General features: G+C 39.6%; 1 protein-coding gene across 1 annotated transcript in view; it reads left to right on the top strand.

Moving 5' to 3' along the window:
• The window catches only part of AFF3 (ALF transcription elongation factor 3), a 279,572-nt gene that overhangs the window by 137,911 nt on the left and 118,783 nt on the right, over positions 1–22,878 (top strand). Inside the window, exons 5-7 of the mRNA XM_067309821.1 lie at positions 7,094–7,180; positions 12,933–12,969; positions 18,277–18,328. Coding sequence (XP_067165922.1) covers positions 7,094–7,180; positions 12,933–12,969; positions 18,277–18,328 — 176 coding nt within the window. The remainder of the gene's footprint in view (positions 1–7,093; positions 7,181–12,932; positions 12,970–18,276; positions 18,329–22,878) is intronic.

Here is a 22,878-nt window from a genome sequence, read left to right as displayed (position 1 = left end):
CTGATATTCAATACGGGGACCAAAGGAGCAATTTTGTCCATCTTTTTCATTTCGGTGAAGAATGTCTAAAAGTTTTTAGAGCGACCCTCTAAATTCTGTTTTATGATTTACCTGTACATGGTACATTTTCTTTCTTTCCTGATAGCTAGAGATAAGAAATCTTTCTGGCTTAAACTCTGCTATGAGAGAGCATGGCACAGGTTATACTCTAGTTAACACTTGCTCTTAGAATAAAACTGCATTTCTCTTAGGCATCCACAGCTTCTTTTGGGCTTATCAATTCATTTGGTCCCCCAAAAATGAAAAAAAAATTGCAAGATTCTTAGTTAAAGGATTATAATCATACAGTGAAAGACCTAAATAAATCAGTTTGGTAAGTGAGCAGCCGTCGCATTCTTTTACATTTGTCAGTCCTGGACTGTGGGACCTTAACTAAATGTTGCAGGTGATTTGCAGGACAGTTCCAGTAAAGCGGAGATAACACATTCCAAACAGAAGTTTCGTGTACTGGCATTTGCGATTTGCTAGAGAGTGAACTGATCCACAGATCATGTTACAAATGTTCATGATTTGGAATGGTTTAGTTCTGTAGATACCAAACATCTGGAGATTTAATGCTGAACACATTCTTTAATGCTGCAGTCTGCAAAATCTATGACCTTCTCCCTTTCCAAGGGCCTAATTTCTGTCTCTTTTTCTTTCCTTCTCCCCCACTTGTGTGCACACACACACACACACACACACTCTCTCCTTTTTATATCCAGTAATTTCAGCTGATGCCCATCAGTGCAAGTCTGAAGGACCAAGCACAACACAAATGACACAGTCACAAGCTACATAACTTTTTTATTTCTTTGCTTAAAACAAAAAAATCTTTGAAAAGGACTCTCCCCTGGATTGTCATGTATCTTTGGATATTATACTGATGAAGCCTACTGAAAGAAATTCACACAACAGAAAGTAACAGGGAACTTGAAGGGTCTTGGGACTGGAGCCAAAGGGGAAATGTGGTAGAATTTGTTTTGCGGCAGATTGCTACGGAAAAAAGTGACTCCTAGAAATCATTTTGGTGTGGTGTACCACTAGCAGGAATGAGAGAGACCGAAGAACTGCTGATGGGCTGAGGTTCAGTGCTGGACTGGCACCCAGCTCGGCATAGATGTCGTAAGGGCTATTTCCTACTCCTTGACTGTGAGGTCTTAGTAGTTCCCTTATTTCACCCTTCAGTTAGTGGGTGGATGACACTATGTTTGTCAATTTTAGTAAGCATTTGACATCCTATGTGATATAAATATTAGCTATAAATTAAAACCTGCCTAAATAAGTGAATGGAAAGGAAGTAGAACAGAAAACAACAGAAGGTGAAAAATGGCAAGATATTTTGTTGAGTAGCAGTGGTTCTATTTAACACATTACCAGAAGGATAATGACAAAGTAAAAGGTGCTTGAATAGAAAGAAGAAAACGATCAGGAGATCAAAAAAACCTGGAGGACTTATGAGGAAGAAGAAAAGGGGGTAAGCAGATGCAGTTTGGTTAAGTGACAGCTTAAGGGAACTAGAGGAAACAGCCTTATCTAGCTATCTTACAGGTGTGCATGTGAATTTTGGGTTAGAAATGTTGCAGCATTAGCAGACACTAGTGGAATCAATTTTTAAAAATGAAAATTTGCACTTCATATGATGGAAATTTTATCACGGTGAAATGCTGTCAGCTTGAAAATAGTTTCCAAAAGTTTCAGTGTCAGACTCTTTGCTTTGGATGTTTGACACAAAAATCATAGCCATGTTGTCAGCTAGTGTCAGTGTAGTTTTGCTGAACTGAAATGGATCTTTTCCAGTTGACAGCAGTTAAAGAGCTACTCTCTTGTGTTAAAAAAAACCCAAAAACCTATTTTATGAGGACAGGAGACTAACTGGATTAGAGGTTCTCAAGCTGTATCCTGTGATCACTTGCTAAAGGGTCTTGGAAAGCTTGCTGTTCACTTTGTGTTGCCCCTGCTTCCAGCTGAAAAAAATATATTTAATGCTTCCCTAAAATATGCATTTTAGGGTAGGTGACAATAGAGAGCTTCTATAGTCCCTATGAGCTAATTGAGAGAGTTTTTGCAAAGGAAAATTGTCTCACCAATCTCCTATGTTTCCTGGGACATGTCAGTAGAGTAGTGGATGAGGGTAAGTAAGTTAAAATAATTTTCAAAATGTGTTTGACAGGGTCCTTTATAAGATGCTACACATTTTTTAAGTCATCCACTATGAGAGACAAAATATTATGAATCAAAAATTGGCTAGACGAGCAAAAGCAAAGAGGAGGATTAAAAATCAGTTTTATTAATGATCCAGTGATAAGTTTTGATTGCGGCAGCAAATGAACAACAAGGTTAATAAACATGGCTAGAATTTAAATCTAAATGAGACTGAATTCACTACTTTTTTTTTAATTACAATTTTTCTGAATCAGTTCAACCATTACGAGTATCATACGCCACACAATAAGATTGATGACACTAAACAAATAGCATTGCCTTAAGTCTAGAGCGAATACTATTATTTACCTCTGCATGGTACTTTTCCTGAAAAATTACCTACAAGCTAGGGTTAAAAGCCCCAAACAAAACACTGCCAAGCACTCATTAATCCACAAGAAATGTCTTGTTATTTAATTGTTGCTGCAGAAACTAAGTTTGGACCAAGGATACGCAATACTATAGATCTCTTTATCTGAAGGTTTTGTCTCCAGTAAGAAGAAGAGCCAAGTTTGTGTGTTGACTAAGATTAACTAGACTTGGACCTTTATAACTTGCAGAACTGGACATTTATATTTAACTGCTGAAAACTGATTTCCTACAAGCAGAAACAAACTTGGTTGTAGGATTGCAATACGCGTGTGAAGAAAACGTGTCATTGCCACCACCATGAAGACCTCAATTTGAAACAACAGAGCTGTAACCCTTGCAAAGAGAAGCAATTGTCAAAAAAAAAAGGGGGCGGCGGTCAGAAGTCTACTGCAACCTAGGTGGCACACTGCAATTCAGGTGTATTTTCTCCCAGAGCCGTTAGCCCACAAGGGACAGAAAAGGTGACCATCAAGCTCGCTGCCTGTAATGCGTAGGTCAGCGGCAGGTGTTCAGCGTGAGTCCAGCCGAGCCTCTCGTTTCCCTCACCCAGTGCCAATGTCCCTCATCCAGTGAGCGACTGGGTTTTGCCCAGTGAGAAATCTCTGCTGCTCTCTCCCTGCCCACCTCATTTCCATGAAAGCAATGCCGGTCCCAAAGAGGCTTCCCACGCCATCTAAGCAGCCGTTTGGGTTAGACATCTGGCCACAGGAGGTGGCGGACAATTGCAGTCAGCTCAAATAAACTGGCCCAAAGTTAAGCACACATGTGCTTGTGCACGTGTATTTTTAAATGGTCTAATCAGGGCTTCATTCGGATCTAGAAATCTTTGATTTTCCCACTTCTGGACCCCAAATGATTTCTTAGTGGTTGGTTTCATTAACATTTTTTAGGACTTTTAAGTTAACAACCAAACTGGGAGAAAAATCTGTATTGCTTTAAAATTAGACCATTATCTTGTAATGGCTGGTACATTATCTGGTACTGGATGTTTCAGAATTATTTTTCATTCAATTTATGATACAAAAATCCCTGCTTTTTTCTCCTTCTGATTCCAGAAATCTTTTGTGTCAATAAAATTGGTGTTCTAACACCAATTTCAAAGTGCAGAGATCTTAATTACATGTTAATTATTAGTGGCTTTCACCAGGGCATTCAAAACATTCTTTTCAGTCCTGTGGGTATTTTGTGCCAAAACTGCCAATCCCCAAAACCAAGGATAGATAAGTTAGCTGACCAGAAGAGATAGAAGCTGCGCATGAGATTTTATTTCAACAATAAAAATTGAGGCCTTTCTGGTTAGTCAGTCAGTTAGTTGGGTAGGTAGTTACCCTTTGAGCTTACATTTTCAAACAAATTTCACACTACATACTAAAAAGAGATCATATGTCACTGCTAGTGCTTTTAATCTGTATAAAATGTCTTCAGACAGAGTCTAAAATCACAAAAGCTGGCAACACCAGGCCATATTCTAGATTTCTTTCTGCTTGCCCCTGACCTTGCAAAGTGTTGACACTAGCTGGACACCTAAATCCTTTTTCCTGTTTTTGAGATTCTGTTCTTGGCAGCCAGAAGGAGACTGTGCACACAGTTTAATGTTTCTCTTTTGGAAAAATATTTTATTGCCTTTAAAACTTACCACTACTCAGCAGTGAAGAGCTGTAGTTTGGGGAAAGGAGTATTTTTCATATAAGTTTTCTCACATTTTATTTATTGTTTTCTAATTCTAGTTCATTTTTAAACTGTCTGAATTCTAAATGGTAGTGATAAATACACTATATGATCACAATTCAAAGTATTATTCCAGTAAATTCATATTCAGAGAGGTGATAATTCTTGATAAAGGCAATTATTAACCCTGGTAAATATCAGTGGTCTTACTAAATCTTTGTGTCAGAAAGGGTTACATCAAATTTAAATTATGTAGAGAGCTTTATTATACACCACAACTCAAAGTACAAATGGAAAAGAGAAACTAGCTGAAAAAAAAGACCATTAAGGCCATTTTTCATTGAAGTGTGGATGAGAAATAATCTTGGAGAAAATAAGAAATGAAAGATTTTTGACATGTCAAAAAAAAAAGGTCACCGCTATTTTTAATCAGCACTGTAGTCCTTTCCATGGATGAAGGTATCTTTGTCAGACTTGGGCAGGCAAGGTAGGAGGAAAGAGCTCTCCTGTTGTAACAGATTGGTTTCTATATGGCATAGAGCACACTTCTTGGAAGATGTTTCCATAAAGGTGATGGTGGAGGTCAGCAATCATATAACCTGGAGGAACTGCTTCTTGGGCAAATGGAAATCATAAGTACTGATTAGCATATTTTAGACACAGGATATCTTTAGGTCAAAGCCACCAGAAGCTCCCAGTCTGGCTGGCCTGATCCTTCAATTGACAGAACTGAAATAAAGCATTACTCTTCAAAAGAAAGGGCCACGTAGCTCATTCTTATGCATAGTTTTGGGCTCAGCACCCCATCTTGTAGAGAAAAGCACTTAGCTTCTTCAGGAAAGAGGTTTCACAGGTGGAAACACTTTTAGTCTGTATGCACAACATCCCATTGTCGAGAAAGTAAAAAAATTGGTCAAGTGATGCAGTAGATGAGAAAACTCTCCTTGTCTGGATCACGGTCTTAGGATTCAATGTCCATAGTGCAAATCTCCTTTCCATCAACTTACCATCATACACTCTTACTGTTGGAATATTTTTCCATGTGTAATTCATTGATCTTTTGAAAATGATAGCATGTGTGTCAGGTAGCAGAAGGACTGCTTCCTTTCAAATGTCAAATGGCCTGTGTTTGGTTGCCTGTGTTTAAAGAACTTACTGTATATTAAAGATTACTATGTACTGCTGTAGTTGGCACTTATCAGATAAGCGAGTCATAAGATGAACAATCTGCCTGAAAGAACTGAAAAGCAAAGCAATTCTGATACTGAAACTGCAAACCAGATGATGCTCTGATTAGAGGCACCCACGTAAATTACAGAAGTATAATAAAACATGTAACTTTTTAGCCTCAAATAAAATAAAAGAATGCAGTTTTTATTAGGAAATAAACTGTTTATCAAGAACACTTTGGAGGTGACATTTATTACTAATAAACTATGTCGAAAGGGCTGATCCTTTCATTGGCAGAACACCTGGAGACTTTTGGCTTTGTAAAAAATGCCCCAGCTCAGTCCGTGCAGGGTCAGGAAGCATTTCCATCAGTACTAATGAAGGAGGGGCAAGAGATTCACATGCACCTTTTTCAGATAAAAAAATATCTCATCTATTTACAAAGAAATGAGTCATGGAAATACAGCTCCAGTATTATTCTGGGACTGACAATAGATCTCAGCACAGCTCCATGGACTATTACTGAGAAACAATTCCACAGTCAGTTAATGATACAAAAAAAGTGGCAAAGCATCTGCCAGATAAACTCTTGATAGTGTCAGTGAGCCCGTAATAAGGCAGGATGTTGTTTGCTTTTCAGTTCTTGAAACTTATGGACTGACTCTTCAGAGCTGTCACACTCACATTCGTACTTAGGTCACACTCATTACTTCTCATATTAATTGTGTTAGTTCTCGTGTGCCAAATATTATGGCTGTTGGTGCTGAACATGTCAGAAAAACATATCCAACCAATAACAGCCTACACTAGAGGTGAATATGAATGTTGTGTCTCAACAAACCATCTCTTATCCGAAGTGTTTAGTTTATACATGTCAGTTGGCCCCCACTCCCACTCCCGCCAAAGCAGCCTTGCTTTGGAGACCAAATCATTCAAGCTTGAAAAGCAACAGTGTGGCCTACCTGAAGGGGTGTCAAAAATGACTGCATACAGTCATTTAGCTAATAAAAAATGTCCTTCAAAAAAAAAAAAAAAAGCCAATGAGGAGACAAAGGTGGAGTGCAGAGCATCTTGTTTAGGGCTTGCCCTATGACCGTGTCCTGCAAGGCAGAAACAAGTAGCAGTTAGGAGCTCATTCAACTCCTTTGCAACAAAAAAAGTTATTTCAGGAACAAACATCTGAGCAAGTTCAGAGTTTTAAGCATTTATCATTCTGACCTGATCTGTGAAATGTATTTCGTGATTAGTCCGTAGTGCACACCCCATTACTTGGTCATGAACTGAAATTTCTATTCCCACACTACAAAAAAAAATAACCTTCTGTTATTCTCACCAATGAGAATACACTGAGTGATTAAAATGTGGTTGCAGATTGTCAGAAAAATCAAACTTCTTGCACTTAAGATGCATTAACTATTCAGGAAAATGAAACGGTGCTTAAGAACTGCTCTCAAGAGTCCGTGATAAAAATCAATGTAGCTCATGTATTGTCTAGATTATATGTAAACTGGGCATTTCCTAGAAGCTGCAGTGACTTAAATATTTCGCTACCCAGACATTCATGCTACTGATATACTATTATTGTCTCCCATTCCATTGACTTTCTAAATACAGTTTACTGTACAATATTATTTTTCAGGAGATGACCCATTCTTGGCCTCCGCCACTGTCAGCTATTCATACACCAGGCAAGGTAGAGCAAAGCAAGTTTCCCTTCCCGAACAAGGTAAGACACACAATATAACATAGACTCGTGCCTCTCTCACCTCAGAATGTCCTACATGAACTGTGACTAAGCCAGTGGTGGCCCTGCACTGAGACCTGTGCAGTGCCAATGAGCTTTTCCATGTGTGTGCCAGTATCCCCTGCCTCTCAGAGAGTCTACAGAGTCTTTTCGTGTGGGGAATAATTACAATTGAAAGGCCAAGAAACCTTTAAGGTTTGCCTATGGTAAAAGAGCTTATCCATGGATGACATTGTCACAGTTTTGAAGCACCAGGGGTGTAAAGTGAAACATCTCTATCACATTATGACAGAAAAAAGAAGGAAATAGCTCACTGTTTGGTTGTGCATTGAAGACAATTGTTTGAGGATGGTGAGGGGGCTGGAAGCGTGTTATGTTAGACTAAGTCCAGCAGGAGATGGATCAGCAGCTCGCATGCAGGTGAAGAGGTCGGCTGTGCCTGACAGCAGTGAAGGGACACTTGAAGATCTGTGATTTCTACCATAGTTATCCCCACTGGACATGTTTGTGTGGCATGTGCGCAGGCATGTTTATGGGCAAGGTATGCACCTCTCAACATGTGTGTATGGCCATCATGGATGCAGTGCCTCAAAACTAAATGCATCGTGATAAATATAGCAATAGTAAAGCCGCAGCCTACAGGCCAAAGATATATGAATAATGGTTGATATTGACTTTCTCATTTTCTCTCTGCCTTTTCATCCATCTCTCTGGGAAATATTCTAGCAGGTCAAACTGTGGAGCCATTTAACAAGCCTTTTCCAGATAGTTTCCTTTTCTCTTACCAAAGTAGAATTTTCATTTATTTAAGCTTTGAATGGACAAGATTTCATATAATATAGATACATGCATTTGTACATATAACAACATCACAACTGTATTGTGTCACAGATCTGCATAATCGGAAATTAGAGTGCCATGTGTGAGATGGGGAAGGAGAAGTACCTAATGAAACTCACTTGAATCCTGGAAAAATCCCACATTCCTGGTCCTAAATCATGATAATGTTAGACACCAGAAATAATATTTATCTATTTTAAAATGTTTTAAAATAATTAAAAGGCATTTCTGTGGCCTCCTCTGAATCTGGACAGTCACATATTCAAGAAGACATCTGCTTTTCAGGCTCCAAAATGCAAAGAATATTTTCCTAATTTTTCAAACATGTTTCTAAAACACTCATAAACTAGCTATTTGCTTTTCACAAAGTGTGGTGTAAAACCTTTATTGGATCTCATAGGGGATGACTTCATAACTCTTAGGAAGCCCAGAGAAGCTATGTAGCTGTATCAGCTTCTCTTGTTAAAACCTGTGCACTGCACCAAACCGTGGTGGATTGCATGTTATTCACAGAAATGGGTCTGTCAGTCAGGTAGACGCTAAGGCCAGCAAAGAGGCTAAAAAGCTAAATTCAGGGCATTGGCTCCATCTTTTAGTTCCAAGCAGTGCATGGTACTGTGAACTCATTTTCAGTCTTTGTGGAAGTGTTAAGAGATCAGTTCAGTTCATTTGCAATGCCTCTTCCAGCCAGCTCCAGAGAAACAAGTAGGCTGCAATCCTTCTTTAACAGAAAAGAGCCTCCCAGGTGCCAGGATACTCAGGTTTTGGGAATGAGAAAAACAGGAGCTTGGAGGACTCCCGGCCTGTTGCAAGGATGCAAATCATTCTCACTTTTCTGTCTATAAAAACTGAGTATCAGCATCATTAATTCTTACACATACCAAACTACTTTTAACCTGCAGCTCAACTCATTAGTGATTTGACAGCTTGAAACTTGAAATTTATTAATTAGGCTATTAAAGTTGCAAAGGCCACAGCAACTATAGCCAGACTGGTTTTGAAATCAGTCTGGCAAAAAAAAGGTAAGTAACCAAGTTTCATACACCACAAACATAATAGACATACATATTTGAAAATTTGTGTGTGGATATGTGTGTTTATATGATTTTATGCTCTCTGCATGTGCGTGGAGGGGGTATGTGCATATGCTGTACATGTATATACAATTAGATCTTCATTAACACTGGATGTCTGCATTAATTCACAACAGTGGGAGGAAAGTCAGTGTCAAGAGTGAAATGTGTGGCAGCATCCAGCAGGTTCTACTGCACAACACTACTGGGAAAGTGCATTTAGGGAACTATCCTTTATGGAATAGAGGGCGTAAAGTTACATTTCATCCTTAACTTTGAATTTTCTTTCTCTGCGGAATTAATTTGTATTCTTGAATTCACTAGGAAGGGGCAATGACAGTCTCTTTATTTCTTGTTTTTCAAAGCTTAAGGATAATTGAATCAGTGTGTGATGTGAGAAGGGTGTATGTGCTTTCCTTTCTCCTATGTCACACTTTGTTATGTACAAATGATTAGGCATTATTTGATTGTAATTTTATTACAAACATCTTAATAAATAAACTTTAAATGAATAATTAAATTTGGTAAATAAGAGCTCGCTTGATACTTGTGTGAATGAGCTTTCATGTTCAGGCATTAATTCTCTACTCTTGTGTGGGAAAGAGACGCTGTTAATTCCACTGCCTGAATTGCTCTCTTTCTTCATTTTTACCATGATTTTGTGTCTTGAAAGTTTGATCAGGTGTTTGATTTCTATTTACGTCTATGTGATATTATGGGGTCAGCCATCCTTTTTTAGCTGAGAATCAATTTATCCACTCCAGGAAAACCAGTGTCTTTTCACAAAAGTATTGAATAATTATTCTCAGTAGAAGCTTAGTCATGATATTAATGTTATCTTTTCAGTGGTCAATTCATTTACTTTTTCCTTTCTTGTTGATTTTAACAAGCTGGAGCAAATGCATTAGAAAAAAACTCCGAAAGTGAAATATTCACCTTTGCTTTTTGAGATACAGAAAGGCATATTTTTTCCTACCTCAGTGGGGGCATTCTCTATTTCACTGTAGCATTTTTATTTTAGCCTTTATTATTAAGGATAATTTGTTGAGAAACAAGACACTAATTTTAAAGAATCCATTAAAAGGAGAAATGAAAATGTAGCTCATATATTTTGCTGATGTCAAATCTGAGACTATGCAGACTCAATGGCAGAGGTAAGATATTGCACTATGAGTTCAGGTAGACAGTTTAAAGGGGAGGGTATATTTTTCCTGAAGTTGATGAAAATGTAGAAAATTGTGGGGTGCCTCAGCAGGGAGAGTGAGGAAACACCTGCAAATGGTGAGCAAGATCCTTGTTTTGCAGTTTCAAACACTTTTACAAACCTAAGGTTGTATTTGTCCAAATAATTCTATCCCCCAAAACAGAAAACAATCATATCATCTACAGATAGGTAAATTCGCTACTCTGAAAACTGAACTTGCTCTAATAGACTACTTTTCTTATTGGCAGTCTGGCTGGCTGCTAGAATAACATTCAAATTCAAGTGTATATGTCGCTACATCACTGATGCAAGCGGATCCTGACTTCTTAAGATTGTATTCAGTCACCAGAAAAGGACAGGCTTTAATGTCTCTTCATCAGAAACAATCATAAAAGGCTGAGACAATCTGTCAAAAGTAGACAATTTCAAGTTATTGAGAAATTACTGTCATGATATGAGACATGGTACAGGTCTTTTACTACTATAAATGAAGGTATAAACTCTCAGGACTTGTCCAAAAATTCGATATCTCACTTTTCAGGCATGTAGGATGGCAGTCGATAGCAGATGTGTACTACAGCCATATAAATTACAGATCGAAGCCATGCAGCCCGGAGAGCCTTGACTTCAAAGCAGACAGTGCAGCTGGCAGGATTTGCCAGCCGGGCCCTAGAGATCTCAGCACCTTCAGTCCAGTCAACCTTCATTCAAAGGTGCCAAGAAACTCGTGGGGCCCTGAGCGCTCACGACATGTTTTTGCATGACTCAGCTGTAAAATATCCACTTGGCTGGGCCAGAGCGTGATCGAGCTCTCTGGGGACTTCCTGTCCCCTTCTTTAAATCTGTACCTGAACCTACGGGCTCTGCTGAGCCAGCAAGAAAATTGTGCAGAGAGGGGTTAGAGGATGAGCAAAAGAGAAGAGAATTACCTGAAGCATTTTTTTCTGTGCTTTTCTGTTTTTTGGGTTTTTTTTTTTAATTTAAGAGCAACCTAAATTCTGAAGTCTCCTGGCTTAACTACCTTGAGGAAAGCTACAGACTTCTCAACTGCTTTTCCTCTTCAAAATGTAGCAGAAATCTACACATACCAGTTTTTGCCTGGAAGTAAAATGAATAAATATAAATGAATAAATATAAATAAAAATAAGAGCCTACGGTCTCTGGCTCTGCTTTTGGCTCCATACTCAGCCTCTGTGGACCAGTGATCTAGTCCAAGGTCCTATTCCTCACTAAAAATGAATGTGCATGTTGCAGAGGGGGGCTTGCCCCATCAGAGTAGTCTTTGCTGTATCCAAAACAGTATTCATGTGCATATTTATGTTATTCAGAAGCAGAGTTACATACGGGAAACCTTCCTGGCTGTCCTCTGTAACCCGCTGCACCGTGGGTTCAGCTTCCGGCACAGTGGAAGGCACTGTGCTGTTAATGTTTGCATTAAAACCCTTTAGGGGCACAGTAGAGGTACTCAAAATATTTCAGAGAAATAGCTGGACTGAAAATGGCCTATTCTGTGCTGATTTTATGGTAACTGAGATTCCAATTTTAGGTAGTGAAAGGAGCCGCTAACAACAAATAGAAATAATACAAAGTAGTGGATGTCTATCACTAATATGAGGCTAGTGGTCTGTAGCTTTTTACGTTCAAAGTTTAGAAGTTGCCCATCACTGGACAGAACTGCTTAAAATGAAGCAGATTTGAACATACCAAGTCAGGAGATTTAATGTGGGGCAGATTACCAGCAATGTTTTCTCAACAAGCTTCGCAAAACACCTAATATTTCTATGAGGTAAAATTACAAAATCACAAATATTAGGTTCATCACCAGGGACCAGACTGAGATACACAGGATATAGTTGAAGGCCAGGTGTTTCCTGATAAGATTTTTATGTCATCCTAATATTTCAATATCTACAGTAGCATTCTTTTTTTTTCTTCAGAAAAGGGAAAATAAGTAGGTTTACTTGATTGTTTTCCTTGTAGTTTCTTTTTTTAATTATCTTTTTGTTATATTTGCATTTTTTTATTTATAGGCTTCTTTTACATATTTATGAATGCAAACAAATTCTGTGAGTAAAATATGTGAGCAATTATATGTGAAGAAAAAAATGGTCTAATTTATTATACCACATTCATTAATATTGTAGTTTTGATACAAGGCTGACCTCGTAACCTCGGGGAGCCGGAACTAAAGTCTGTATTTCCATTCTCCAGTGCTGTGGATATCAACATGTGAAAAGAAAAGATCAGCTGTGCTACTACCTCAAGAATCCAATGGCCCGTGAAACAATATTGGTCTTCCTTCTGTCTTCTCATCTAAACTTCTAGAAAATAATAGACCAGTTTTGGCTGATCAATAAATGAATAGTGAGCAGGAAACTGGTAATAACTATACAAGGAATTGCACCATTAAAGGGTTGTCATGAAATTAGTTTACAAGCCTTAGAATTAATGCATTTTCAAAGAAATATTGGATTTATTCTTGCAATTGAAAATGACTTTTAAACTGAATGAACAATTAACAATGCCGTTTGTATTGTTAAGGTAATGTTCAAGTAAGTATTATAGTTAAAATTCCCATTAAAATAACACACTGTACTCTTTTTTGTTATTATTGTAGGAGTCACAACAGGGATCTACAGGACACAGCAATACAAGTACGTAGTACCTTATTTTACAGCTGCATTTAGTGAGATGTTGACAATAATTATGAAAACCAAGTGAATGACAGAGTAAGGAACCAGTAGTAGACTGGGAGGGTGCAGAGTCTCAGCAGGCAGTACCTAGTCTTGGCCAAATGGGGAGAACTGAATTCAAGAGTGACCATGAAAATATCAGTTTCTTTGCGGACTGGGAAGAACAAAAACAATTCATTTCATTATGTATAATCCTGCCTTCGATGAGACAGATTGAAAGGGGGAAAAAGTGGCTTTTCTAAAATTCCAGGAAAGAGCTGACCTAGTTGCATGAGTGTGAGCACTGCCACATCCAGACTGCCATAAAATTCTGCAAAAACACTTGCTATCATTTATCTTTTTTAGCCAATGGTATACTTTGTGACTATTACACTGTAGATAATTCCTGCCAAACTAATGGCAAATAATGCCTCAAAAGCCATGTGACTGTGGGTCTTTTCTGGCTTGTAGTGTGGGAAGCATGGTGGTGGGTGCTTGTATAGCTCCTGGTTCGGGCCTCTCAGCAGGCTCCAATGCACAAATCATGGTGCACATCAGCAGCACATTAATTACATTTAGTTATGGTAAAAAACTTAGCAGCTGTATTGAACAGGAGAGAATGAAATGTCCTGTGAAACAAAGTATTAATCCTCTCCCCTGACACCTCTGACTGTTGTTAATGTTGTCTCGCATATTAAAAATACATGATCCTTTCCTGCTCTCAACATAAAATCATCTCAGCCAAGAGCTCTATTTTGTTAGCTTCCTGACCTGTCAGCCAGCGTAGAGCCCTGTTTGCAAAATACACGGCTGTGACAGAAGATGAGAAGTGCCCTGAGCTAGTAGGTAGGGCTTTGAAACAGGCTGGTCACCCACCGTGTGAGGGAGAAGAGATGTCCAGAGGGAGGCAGCTGGGAGGCGCGGGCTGCTGAAACGGTTCGGCTCTGTGCTGGGGAAAGGTCGGCCTGCGGACGGCAGTGTTGTGAAAAAACATGCACTGGTGTCACTTAATCGCCAGCATCAGTTTGATATTGCTGTGAGTCCCTGCACTAAGGAAATAATAAAAGGCAAAGGGGATGAGGTTCTGTCAGAAAATAATGAATACGGTAATGAGAGGAGGAAGCACAAAAGAGCCATAACAGAGAGGGCTATGCAAATACCCACAGAGTTGCGAGCGTGATAAACACACAAGCCGAGCGGAGGGGTTCGCGGTGACCTCAGAAGGCCGCAGTGTTTGCATGGCTTTGGTCAGAGTTTCATTTCCCTCTTCCTCCAACATTTGAATAAAATAGGTTGTCCTTCAGAGCTAATGAACCCTGCTTTCCTGTGGGTTAGGAAATCAGTCCTGCCTCCTTATACTTTCCTCTGCTCCTTACTCCGGTGCTCTCTGATGCCACTTTACTTCCAGTTCCCCATCAGCCCTCCTACACTGTGGTACCTCCAGCATCTTCAGATCTTCCCAGTCACCCTGCTCATCAAAATCAGCCTATGTTGCGGCCGGGCTGGAGCTGCACTTGGTGTTGGCTGGCCAGCAGCACTGTGCTGGCTGGCTGGTGGCAACCAAATGAAACAGAGACCTGCTGAACTCATGCTGACACCCTTTCTTCACTGGTGTCACAAGTTAGGGTCATTGTCCTCCACCCAGTCACCACTCTTCCTAACATTAGAGAAGGAACTTGACTGTCTCTGAGACCTATATCCAATGAGGATGCCTGTTGAGGTGTTAGAATAAGACACCAAATAAGACACAGTTAGGTAGAATAAGACCTAGACTCTGCTGATTGTCTACATCAAACTCAATGGAAATTCAGGGGAAAAAAATATAGGTTTGAGGAAATGATAGCAAATGACTCCATGTGGGAAAGATACCTAATGGTCTATATACTGCATTATCCAATTGCACATCTTTGGAGTCCCAATTAGCTGTTATTCCCCATTGCACCATGTCCCCTTAGGAGTGGCTCTTGAGTGCGTCATTTATAGTGTTTTCACTCCAACTGCAAACATTGTCTTTCTCAGAAAAAATGTTTGCTTTTCTCTCATCCTTCCCCCACAAGGAAATCAAAGCATTTTAAAACTCTCAATGGATAAAGTTATACTGCTCTTTTAAGATGAAATATTATTTATTCCAGTTACCCAGAGAGGGATACTTGGCCTGATCAGGTTGAGTGATTCTTGTAACTCAGAGGCAAACACTTCTGTGGCCTTCCTCTTTTCAAGAGAAAAATCCTACAGAAAAAGTTCATTTGAAATTTATTTTGAGATGGGAAAAGTCTGGGCACATCTAATTTGGTAGCATCTAAAATGTTAAGAAGTTAATTCTGTGAGATGTAGTAAAAATTAGCAAAGAATTCCCGAGTCTTTGGCTAAGGATACGAGGACTGATGTTTTCCACCATATGCATGTGTAGTTGGGTGCATGCACATGCATACATGTACACACACACACACACACATATCCACACCTATTTCAGAAGGTGTAGATAGACAGTTCTTAGCACTTGAAATGAAGTTTGCTAACAGCTGCCCTGTGAAAGAGGTGAAGTAGGTAGCATATCCTTTACCAACTCCAGTAAGACTAAGAAAAACAAAGGACCACATAAATTTGCCCTGAAAAAGAAGTCAGAACTATAGAGGATTTAGTAATTCAGCAAATGCCAGCCTCCCACAATGGTACCTGCATGCATTTTGCATGTTGCATGAAAAATGGAAAAGAAATCTTAGTCTGGCCAAGAGTGAATGTGAAAAAGCCAAGTTGTTCTGATAGATAATTCTCTTTTACATATGCTTATCCAAAATTATATCAGTACCATATCTGTAACAGTCATCTATGCATAGTTGATATACATTTTGTAAATTTCTATGATTCAGTCAAGTGAGAACAAAGTTGGTAAAAACTGATAAAGCATTAATGACCAGATTTTCTACTCTGATAGGCTGTACTGATGCTTTTCTAACATCTTTGTGAGTTTCATCTTCCCCCTCCCCTCACAAATATGTTAAGTGACTATTAGTATAAAAACAGCTGCAAATATTTAGTGTAGGCTAATTCATTAATATCAAGTTTGGCTAAATCACAGAGATTCCCTTTTCTCTCTCCTCATGGTACTTAGGCTCTTTCCCTTGTTGCTACATTAACATCTATTGCTAAAGTAGGACTGATGTGAACTCTGCTGGCAAAGCACTCAGGAACCCATATTCCTCCTCACACACAAACAAACCAGTGTTCATGGTAATAATTCATCACTTATAAAAAGTCTAAGTTACAAATAGAAAATCTTTGAATATATGCCAACTGTTACTGTTGGTTTTGGGTTCCAAATTACCATAATGCCAATGAGGGCACCAGGCCCCCTAAGGCTGACAAATGTGTACTGTAGCACCAGCTTTCTAACCAGTAAGTTTCTTACATGGATATGCTTTCTGAGGTCTCTGTTAAAAGTGAAAGGTGACTTAGAGATTATGGATTGGATGTATCACATCTCATGTGGATGTCCAGCTTGTGCCAAAATTTTAGGCACCTTTAGTTGTCTTCCTCTAGTAAGTTCTTAACTTCCCTAGAGGTCCACTGAGAGACAAAGGTGCTTTTGAAGTCATCCAGAGCTCCCCCCATCCTGTCCACCAAAGTTCAGGCACCTAAGCTGGGTAGACACAAACCCTTCCACAGGGGAGGATGAGATTTAAAAGCACCATGGCAAGGTGTTCAGGCTACCCAGAATCTCCTTTGCTAGACACCCGCTTTCAGAAGGTCGCTATTAGAATAGGTCCTTCAGCTCACTTCTGAACAGCAGTGGAAGGTCATTGGTGGCAAAACCTTGCCTCTTCTGAAGGCAACAGCAAGTTTTCTGGAAGCGTGCCTTACAGCCAGTGTTGATACCCCAACAGTGTATGGAAACTGAGGCTGAGGACTTCGGCAGCAGCAAATGGATATGTAATGCTTGTGTTCATGGGGCTGGTCCAAAACTCACTCAAGGCAACTGGCAATTTGATGAGCAGTAAATCAGACAAGGGAACACCAGAACAGCCAAACCAAAATAAACACTTCTCACATTTTTTTTTCAGATGACACAGGTGTAGTTTGGTATAAAAAAGCTCATGAAAAGATAATGGGGAAAAAAAACACATTCAACAGTAAGCCAGTCACACTCAACTTCTGCACCTCTTTGTCTGCTAGGCAACATAAACTTGTATGTAGACAGCTATCAGTGCCCAGCTACACACAACAGGAACAGCAGCTGCACAGATGCTTGGTACAGAATTCAAGTTCAAGGTGATTCAAATGGCACAGCACATGCTGTACATCCATCTTAGAGCTAAAGAACAGTCTTGCACTGAAGTGTAACTCTCTCAGGTTACCCAAAGAGCAATAATTACAGCAAATAAGATCAAGCCTACTCTTTGGCAGGATGAAAGAGGGAAAAAGAGTTTCCTGGCCTGACTTAGCAGAAGCAGTACCACCATATCTAGTGGCAGCCCACTTCCCCAGTGTCTGTACTACAGGACTAAGTTGTGTTTGTCAGACGTGTTTGGACCCAAGAAGGGGATCATCACAAGCCAATATGCTATGCCAGGACCCACGTAAGTGAGTCATAAGGAAATGTGAAGAGGCGTCCTTCAGGCCTCTGATACTTCTCAAGCATTTGGGTACCTGAATTCTGCTGGGATTGGGACCCTAAGACAGGTTAGCCCTTTCTCATACAAAATAGTGAAGAGGGCTTCCCCAGCCCCCATTTACAGGAGCTGAAGAGCAGACCCTTACTCTGTCAAAAGCAATGTGAACCCAAACATCCATTTACAGATGCGTTGCCTAATCACTGCCTTAGTAGCTTTGACCTAAAAACTTAGTAGCACTGCTGACGCAGCTCCACTTTGTGTGAAATACTTACCCTTCCTGGAGGAGCATTTGGGAGTGCATGCATATTGCATGCACTACCAATAGCAGAGCCATAAACCCGAGAAAAATCCTTTTCCAAGGACCTCCAAACTCTGTTATCCCTACTAAGGCGTGGGAGTTACTTGAGGCTTTCTGTCCTCTAAGTAGTGTCTCCTGTGGAGTTTCCTCACCTGACATTTCATGTGCCAGTGATAAGAAAAGTCAAGTCAGGGTTGACTCCCAGCTTGCAAATGCTCCAGCAGTGCCCCAGCAGCCGGGTGGTTGCCTCAGCATCGTTTTGTTGCACGTGTGGGAAGAGCAGTCAGTGTCAGCAATGAATAAAGCTTTGACATGTCGCATCTGAGCAGTTTCCATATTCACCACTTCCTGATGTTATTTTCTTCTTCTCTTTTAAAGGAAAAAGTGATGTAGAGCCAAAGAGTCCAGAGAAAAGCACAACCCATACATCGTAAGTCACTTTTGCATTTCTGACCAAAGAAGGGGACTGTACTTTTGTTAGATTTGTTGGGCAAAATAGAATTTGTCTGTTTGTTTTCATTAAGATAAAGCTCTTTCATTGATGCTGTTCCTTAAAAGGCTTTTTAGATAATGACTCAACATTAATTATTCCTAGAACTTTTGCATGCTTGTAAGTCAGAGATCTTCGCAAGTGAGATAGCTTTATATCAAGCTGAGTAGGTAGGAAATGATTTTTGTGGGTGCGCAAGGCTGGCCTTTATAACCTGACTTCAACATTACCTTAATGCTGCTGGAGTTTGTCACACTTGCTAAAAAATGTCGTGTCACATATGCCTTTGATGTACTGATGTAATTTTAAAAGACTGCAGTCTGCAGCTTCACCTCTGAATTACTTGAAATCCAATTACAGCTATCTCTGGTCTCTCACAATTTTGTTGATGTTTTTGAATTAACAAAAGAAGTCGAGAAATAGATAGGAACAGGCACTTGTAATATATCAGTGCTCACCTTCACTCTAGTGCAACAATAGAAGCTTTTACCATTTTTAACTCTAGCATACAAAGGACTGAATTGTTTTGCCAACATAAACCAGTCCATGAAACAGATGGGCTACAAGTTAAAAAAATAAATAAATCGCATCAGTCTCCCAAACTGAGCTAGATAAGCGAATTCCTTCAGTATCTACCAGTCAGGAGAGGGTAGAAATTTTACAAAACCTTTCACCCTTTTCATCCTCTTTGAGGGAGGGAAGTTCTTGTAACAGTCAGTTATGTGAATTTTAGAGTGCATCTTGCCCGTAATTTATGTTTTCTGATTCCTGTTATTTAAATTCAGAGTGCTATATCATGTTAATCTTGCAAGGTGTCACCATTTGTTACATGGCCAAAAGTAGTCACAGAGGAGGTACAATAAGGGTGATTTATTGGGGGCTGTTTTGATTTCTGCTGCAAATACACATTAAAAATCTTCTGAAAATGAATCTAGAAAAAGATTTGACGTCGTGTAAGAAATGGCTTGTCTTGTAGATTGTGTTGTGGAATGTAATTACAGTATGTGAGCATATTTAGCCAAACTTATTAAATGAATTAAGCATTAGCAGCCTTGTGCCTTCCGATAGTATGATTGCTGGGAATGGTTAATAGAACAATTCCAATAATTATCATTTTTAAAAATAATATTGCAATAAAGACCGAAAGAAGAAGGGTTTTAATGCCATCTGGAGGTATTTTGGAGAAATGAACACATTTATTTTTGCTGATATTTAGCAATATGCAAAACATAATCAGTCCTCCGAAGTGTTTTTGCTGGTTAAATGGTATTTTATTCATGAGGAATGTTCTCTACCTTCCTTTCTTTTCCTTCATTGGAATAAAATTCTGCAAAATCTCTGAACCAGGAATGCCCCAGTACATTTATGGTTTTAGTTTGAGACTACATACTGTGTCATACAATGTGCTGTATTAAATACAGCAAACTTGAAAATCTGATTAGGTGTGAAAAGCTCCTTGCCTAATAAGAGGTCTTCATACAAGCTTCTAAAACTATGCACCGTCTATTACATACAGCATATTTATAGTGCTCATCTTTAAATTGTTACCATACGCTAAAGGTTACCCTACAGCAGATACTGGTTCCTAGAGCTATTTTTAGAAGCAGAAAGGACGGGTTACCACTGATAAATGACTGCATTCAAGAAACAGAGGCTTCTGTAGTTAGAGGAATGGCTTGTGTGGAAAAGGAAGTAGGGGAGGAAGGCAGACATGAAGGGAAGGGAATGAGCAAGTACTGTGGCAGAAAAGGAGGAAAAAAATGAGAATGCTTGAACTAGGAAAGAGGAAAAGAAAATGCAAACACTGAATTTACAGGAGATACAAAACCAAGAGCAGTGGAGGAGACGAACAGTGGTCAAAAACGCTGGGAAAGAAAGAAGGGGGAGCAATATGGGCAATAGCCATTAGCAAACTAAAACGTATCTGTTTTTGAACAGAGGGCTGAGTACCCGAGTGTTACAATGAAGTAAATTAACTCATTTTAATGTGCAGGTAAACACAGATGTCCCAGTTCTTTTTCTGCTACGTTATGTGGGCTTTCCCTGGGTTTCTTCTGACTTCCACCTTCTGAGAAGATAGACTTCTTATCCCTGGTTCTCAGGGAGTCATGAATACGGACTTCATTTTTCCTTTTGGGGAGGAAGTAGCTTGCACCTATGCACCAGACACACAAGGAAAGGCTACACTAGAAGGACCCCCAGCACACACGTGCACATGCATGTCTGGGCACACACATGCACATGTCCGCATACAGTAAGAAACACTCTTCCCCTCCGTCCTTGAACACGATCGTGCCATTGTGCAGCCGGCAAAGAGCCCCAGCAGTGCCCCAGCCTGCACACGGAGGCGACAACTGCTGGGCACTGCCAGAGGGATCCGGCTGCACTGCAGAGGGTGGTTAGAGATGTGCAAGGGGGCACAAACAGAGCAAGGGATCCCCATGTGCAAAAAGGCCATGCTCTCTAATGAGGTGTTGATCCCCAAAGGAGCCCGGTAGGCACCCTGCTGGAGGGATGTTGCAAAGGAGTGGTGTTGGTGTAGGAGGGGTGGCACAGCCAAGGCCCGCTGGGAGAAACCATGGAGAGCCAGGAGGACTTCACTGTGAATGCACTTAGCTGTGAGTCATCATTTCCTTGCAAAAAAGAAACAAACAGCAACAAAACCCACAGAGCAAGTCATGGTGGCCTGGATAAAAATAACAGAGAAAAGACTGGGAGGAGCAAATTAATGTTTCTTTCTTGCAAATGTCTTCTTTATTTTCCTCAGGCATGTCAGAAGCCACACGCTCAAGCCAAGCTTATATGACACAATGGCAGTTAATTCATCCTTGGTGTAGATTTACTAGCACCATCTAAACATTATTTATGCAGCTTCAAAAGACAGGTTGATTACCTTCCTGAATCAGGCGGTGAGGCGCTCATGAAGTGAGCATTTATATGAAGTCTCCCCTCCAGAGATTACTCCTTGCTTGTCCACCAGGCTCTAGGGCCTTAAAAGCAGGTGCCTGACTGTGATCTGAAGTCACAGGGACAAAGCTACTACCTGTGATCTCTGAGAGGATGGAAATCTGGAGCACAGCATGTGGGGTGTTCTGTTTAGAGGTTTTTCGGTACAGTAAATGTATCATTCTGAATAGCATTATGCATGTTTTATTTCTGTAGGCATTAACTCTCTGGCTTAGACCCCTGCGTGACATAGTTCTCTGCTGATAATAATATTAAACATTAAGAAACTGGTATACATTAGATGATATACATTAATTGATGCAACATCCTAATTAGGTAGATAAATAAGGGCAGTTATTACAATGCTAGGGATAACTGAGATGAATGTAGGAGAATGAGAATTATGCAAAATCACAGAGGAAGTCTTTGTAGAGCTATATCCTTTTGCACAATATTCCTGTGGTCTTCTCCAAATCAGCATGCACAATAATCAGATGAACTGGCACTAAAGAATTGCAATAAAAGGTGCAAACAATAAGAAGGCATTAAGCTGTCTGAGTTTTCTCCAGTTGATTCATGTTTCTCATAACTGAATGCTTTTAAAGCCACAAGAATTCTGAATTTGAGGGGGGGGGTTGTTGTTCTCTTAATATATAGCTCTCTATGGGTCATCTGATTACAGCTTCACTGCATATTTCAAAACTTTTAAGGCTGTTCAGAAATATCCAGCAATGTTTTGTTCTTTTGATTTTGTGATGGAAAGTTAAATTTTCAATGGTCAGAAAAATTTCACCGAAAATAATCAATATAAAAATTTTGTTGAAAACACTTTGCACTTTCTTCCCAGGTTTTTATCAGTTAAGGGGGAAGGACAGAATACAAAAAAGAGCATTCTTAGGTTTATTTTTGTTTTCAGATACAGAATTTTAGTCTTTGTTTGGCAAAAACAGGATACTTTTACTAAACTTTAAAATGTTGACTTAAAATTTTAATTTTATAAAACTTCCTTGCAGGGAAAAGGAGTTCCAACCAGTGCATGTGTTACATAGGTGCCATAGAAACTTGTCATCAAACAGGGACTCTGAAAAAGTTCGTCTTTTCACATGCAAAATATTACAGTAATTCAAATCCACCATAAATGCATCAAGCTCACCAAAAGACCCCTGCTCTTGGTATGACTTTCGATGCACTGTCTACTGTGATGTTCTTCAGTACCTTTGTGTTTGCAAATGGTTTCCAGTTCAGACTACCCAAGGTTAATCATGCCTGACTGTGATTCACTGCTATGCATTTACCTCGACATTTCTAGTGCGTTTACTTAATGATATCAGCGCTAACAACTAGATACCTCCGTGCTGTCTCTTTATTATCCCTCCCACAATTGTTTTCATGCTGAGCTGCTCCAGATTTTTCACTCCCTTTTTGCAGGAGAATTAACCAAGATTGAGGGAGGCTTCTATAATTTATGGCAGTTATGCAAGTTTTGTCCTTTGCTAATACTCTATATTTATGAGAAGCAAAGAGATCTTGGTATGCTTGCTTTT

This window comes from Apteryx mantelli, chromosome 1 (assembly GCF_036417845.1).
Source record: "Apteryx mantelli isolate bAptMan1 chromosome 1, bAptMan1.hap1, whole genome shotgun sequence".
Taxonomy (NCBI): domain Eukaryota; kingdom Metazoa; phylum Chordata; class Aves; order Apterygiformes; family Apterygidae; genus Apteryx; species Apteryx mantelli.
Note: the sequence above shows the minus strand (reverse complement) of the source record. Positions and strands in the feature narration are given on the sequence as shown.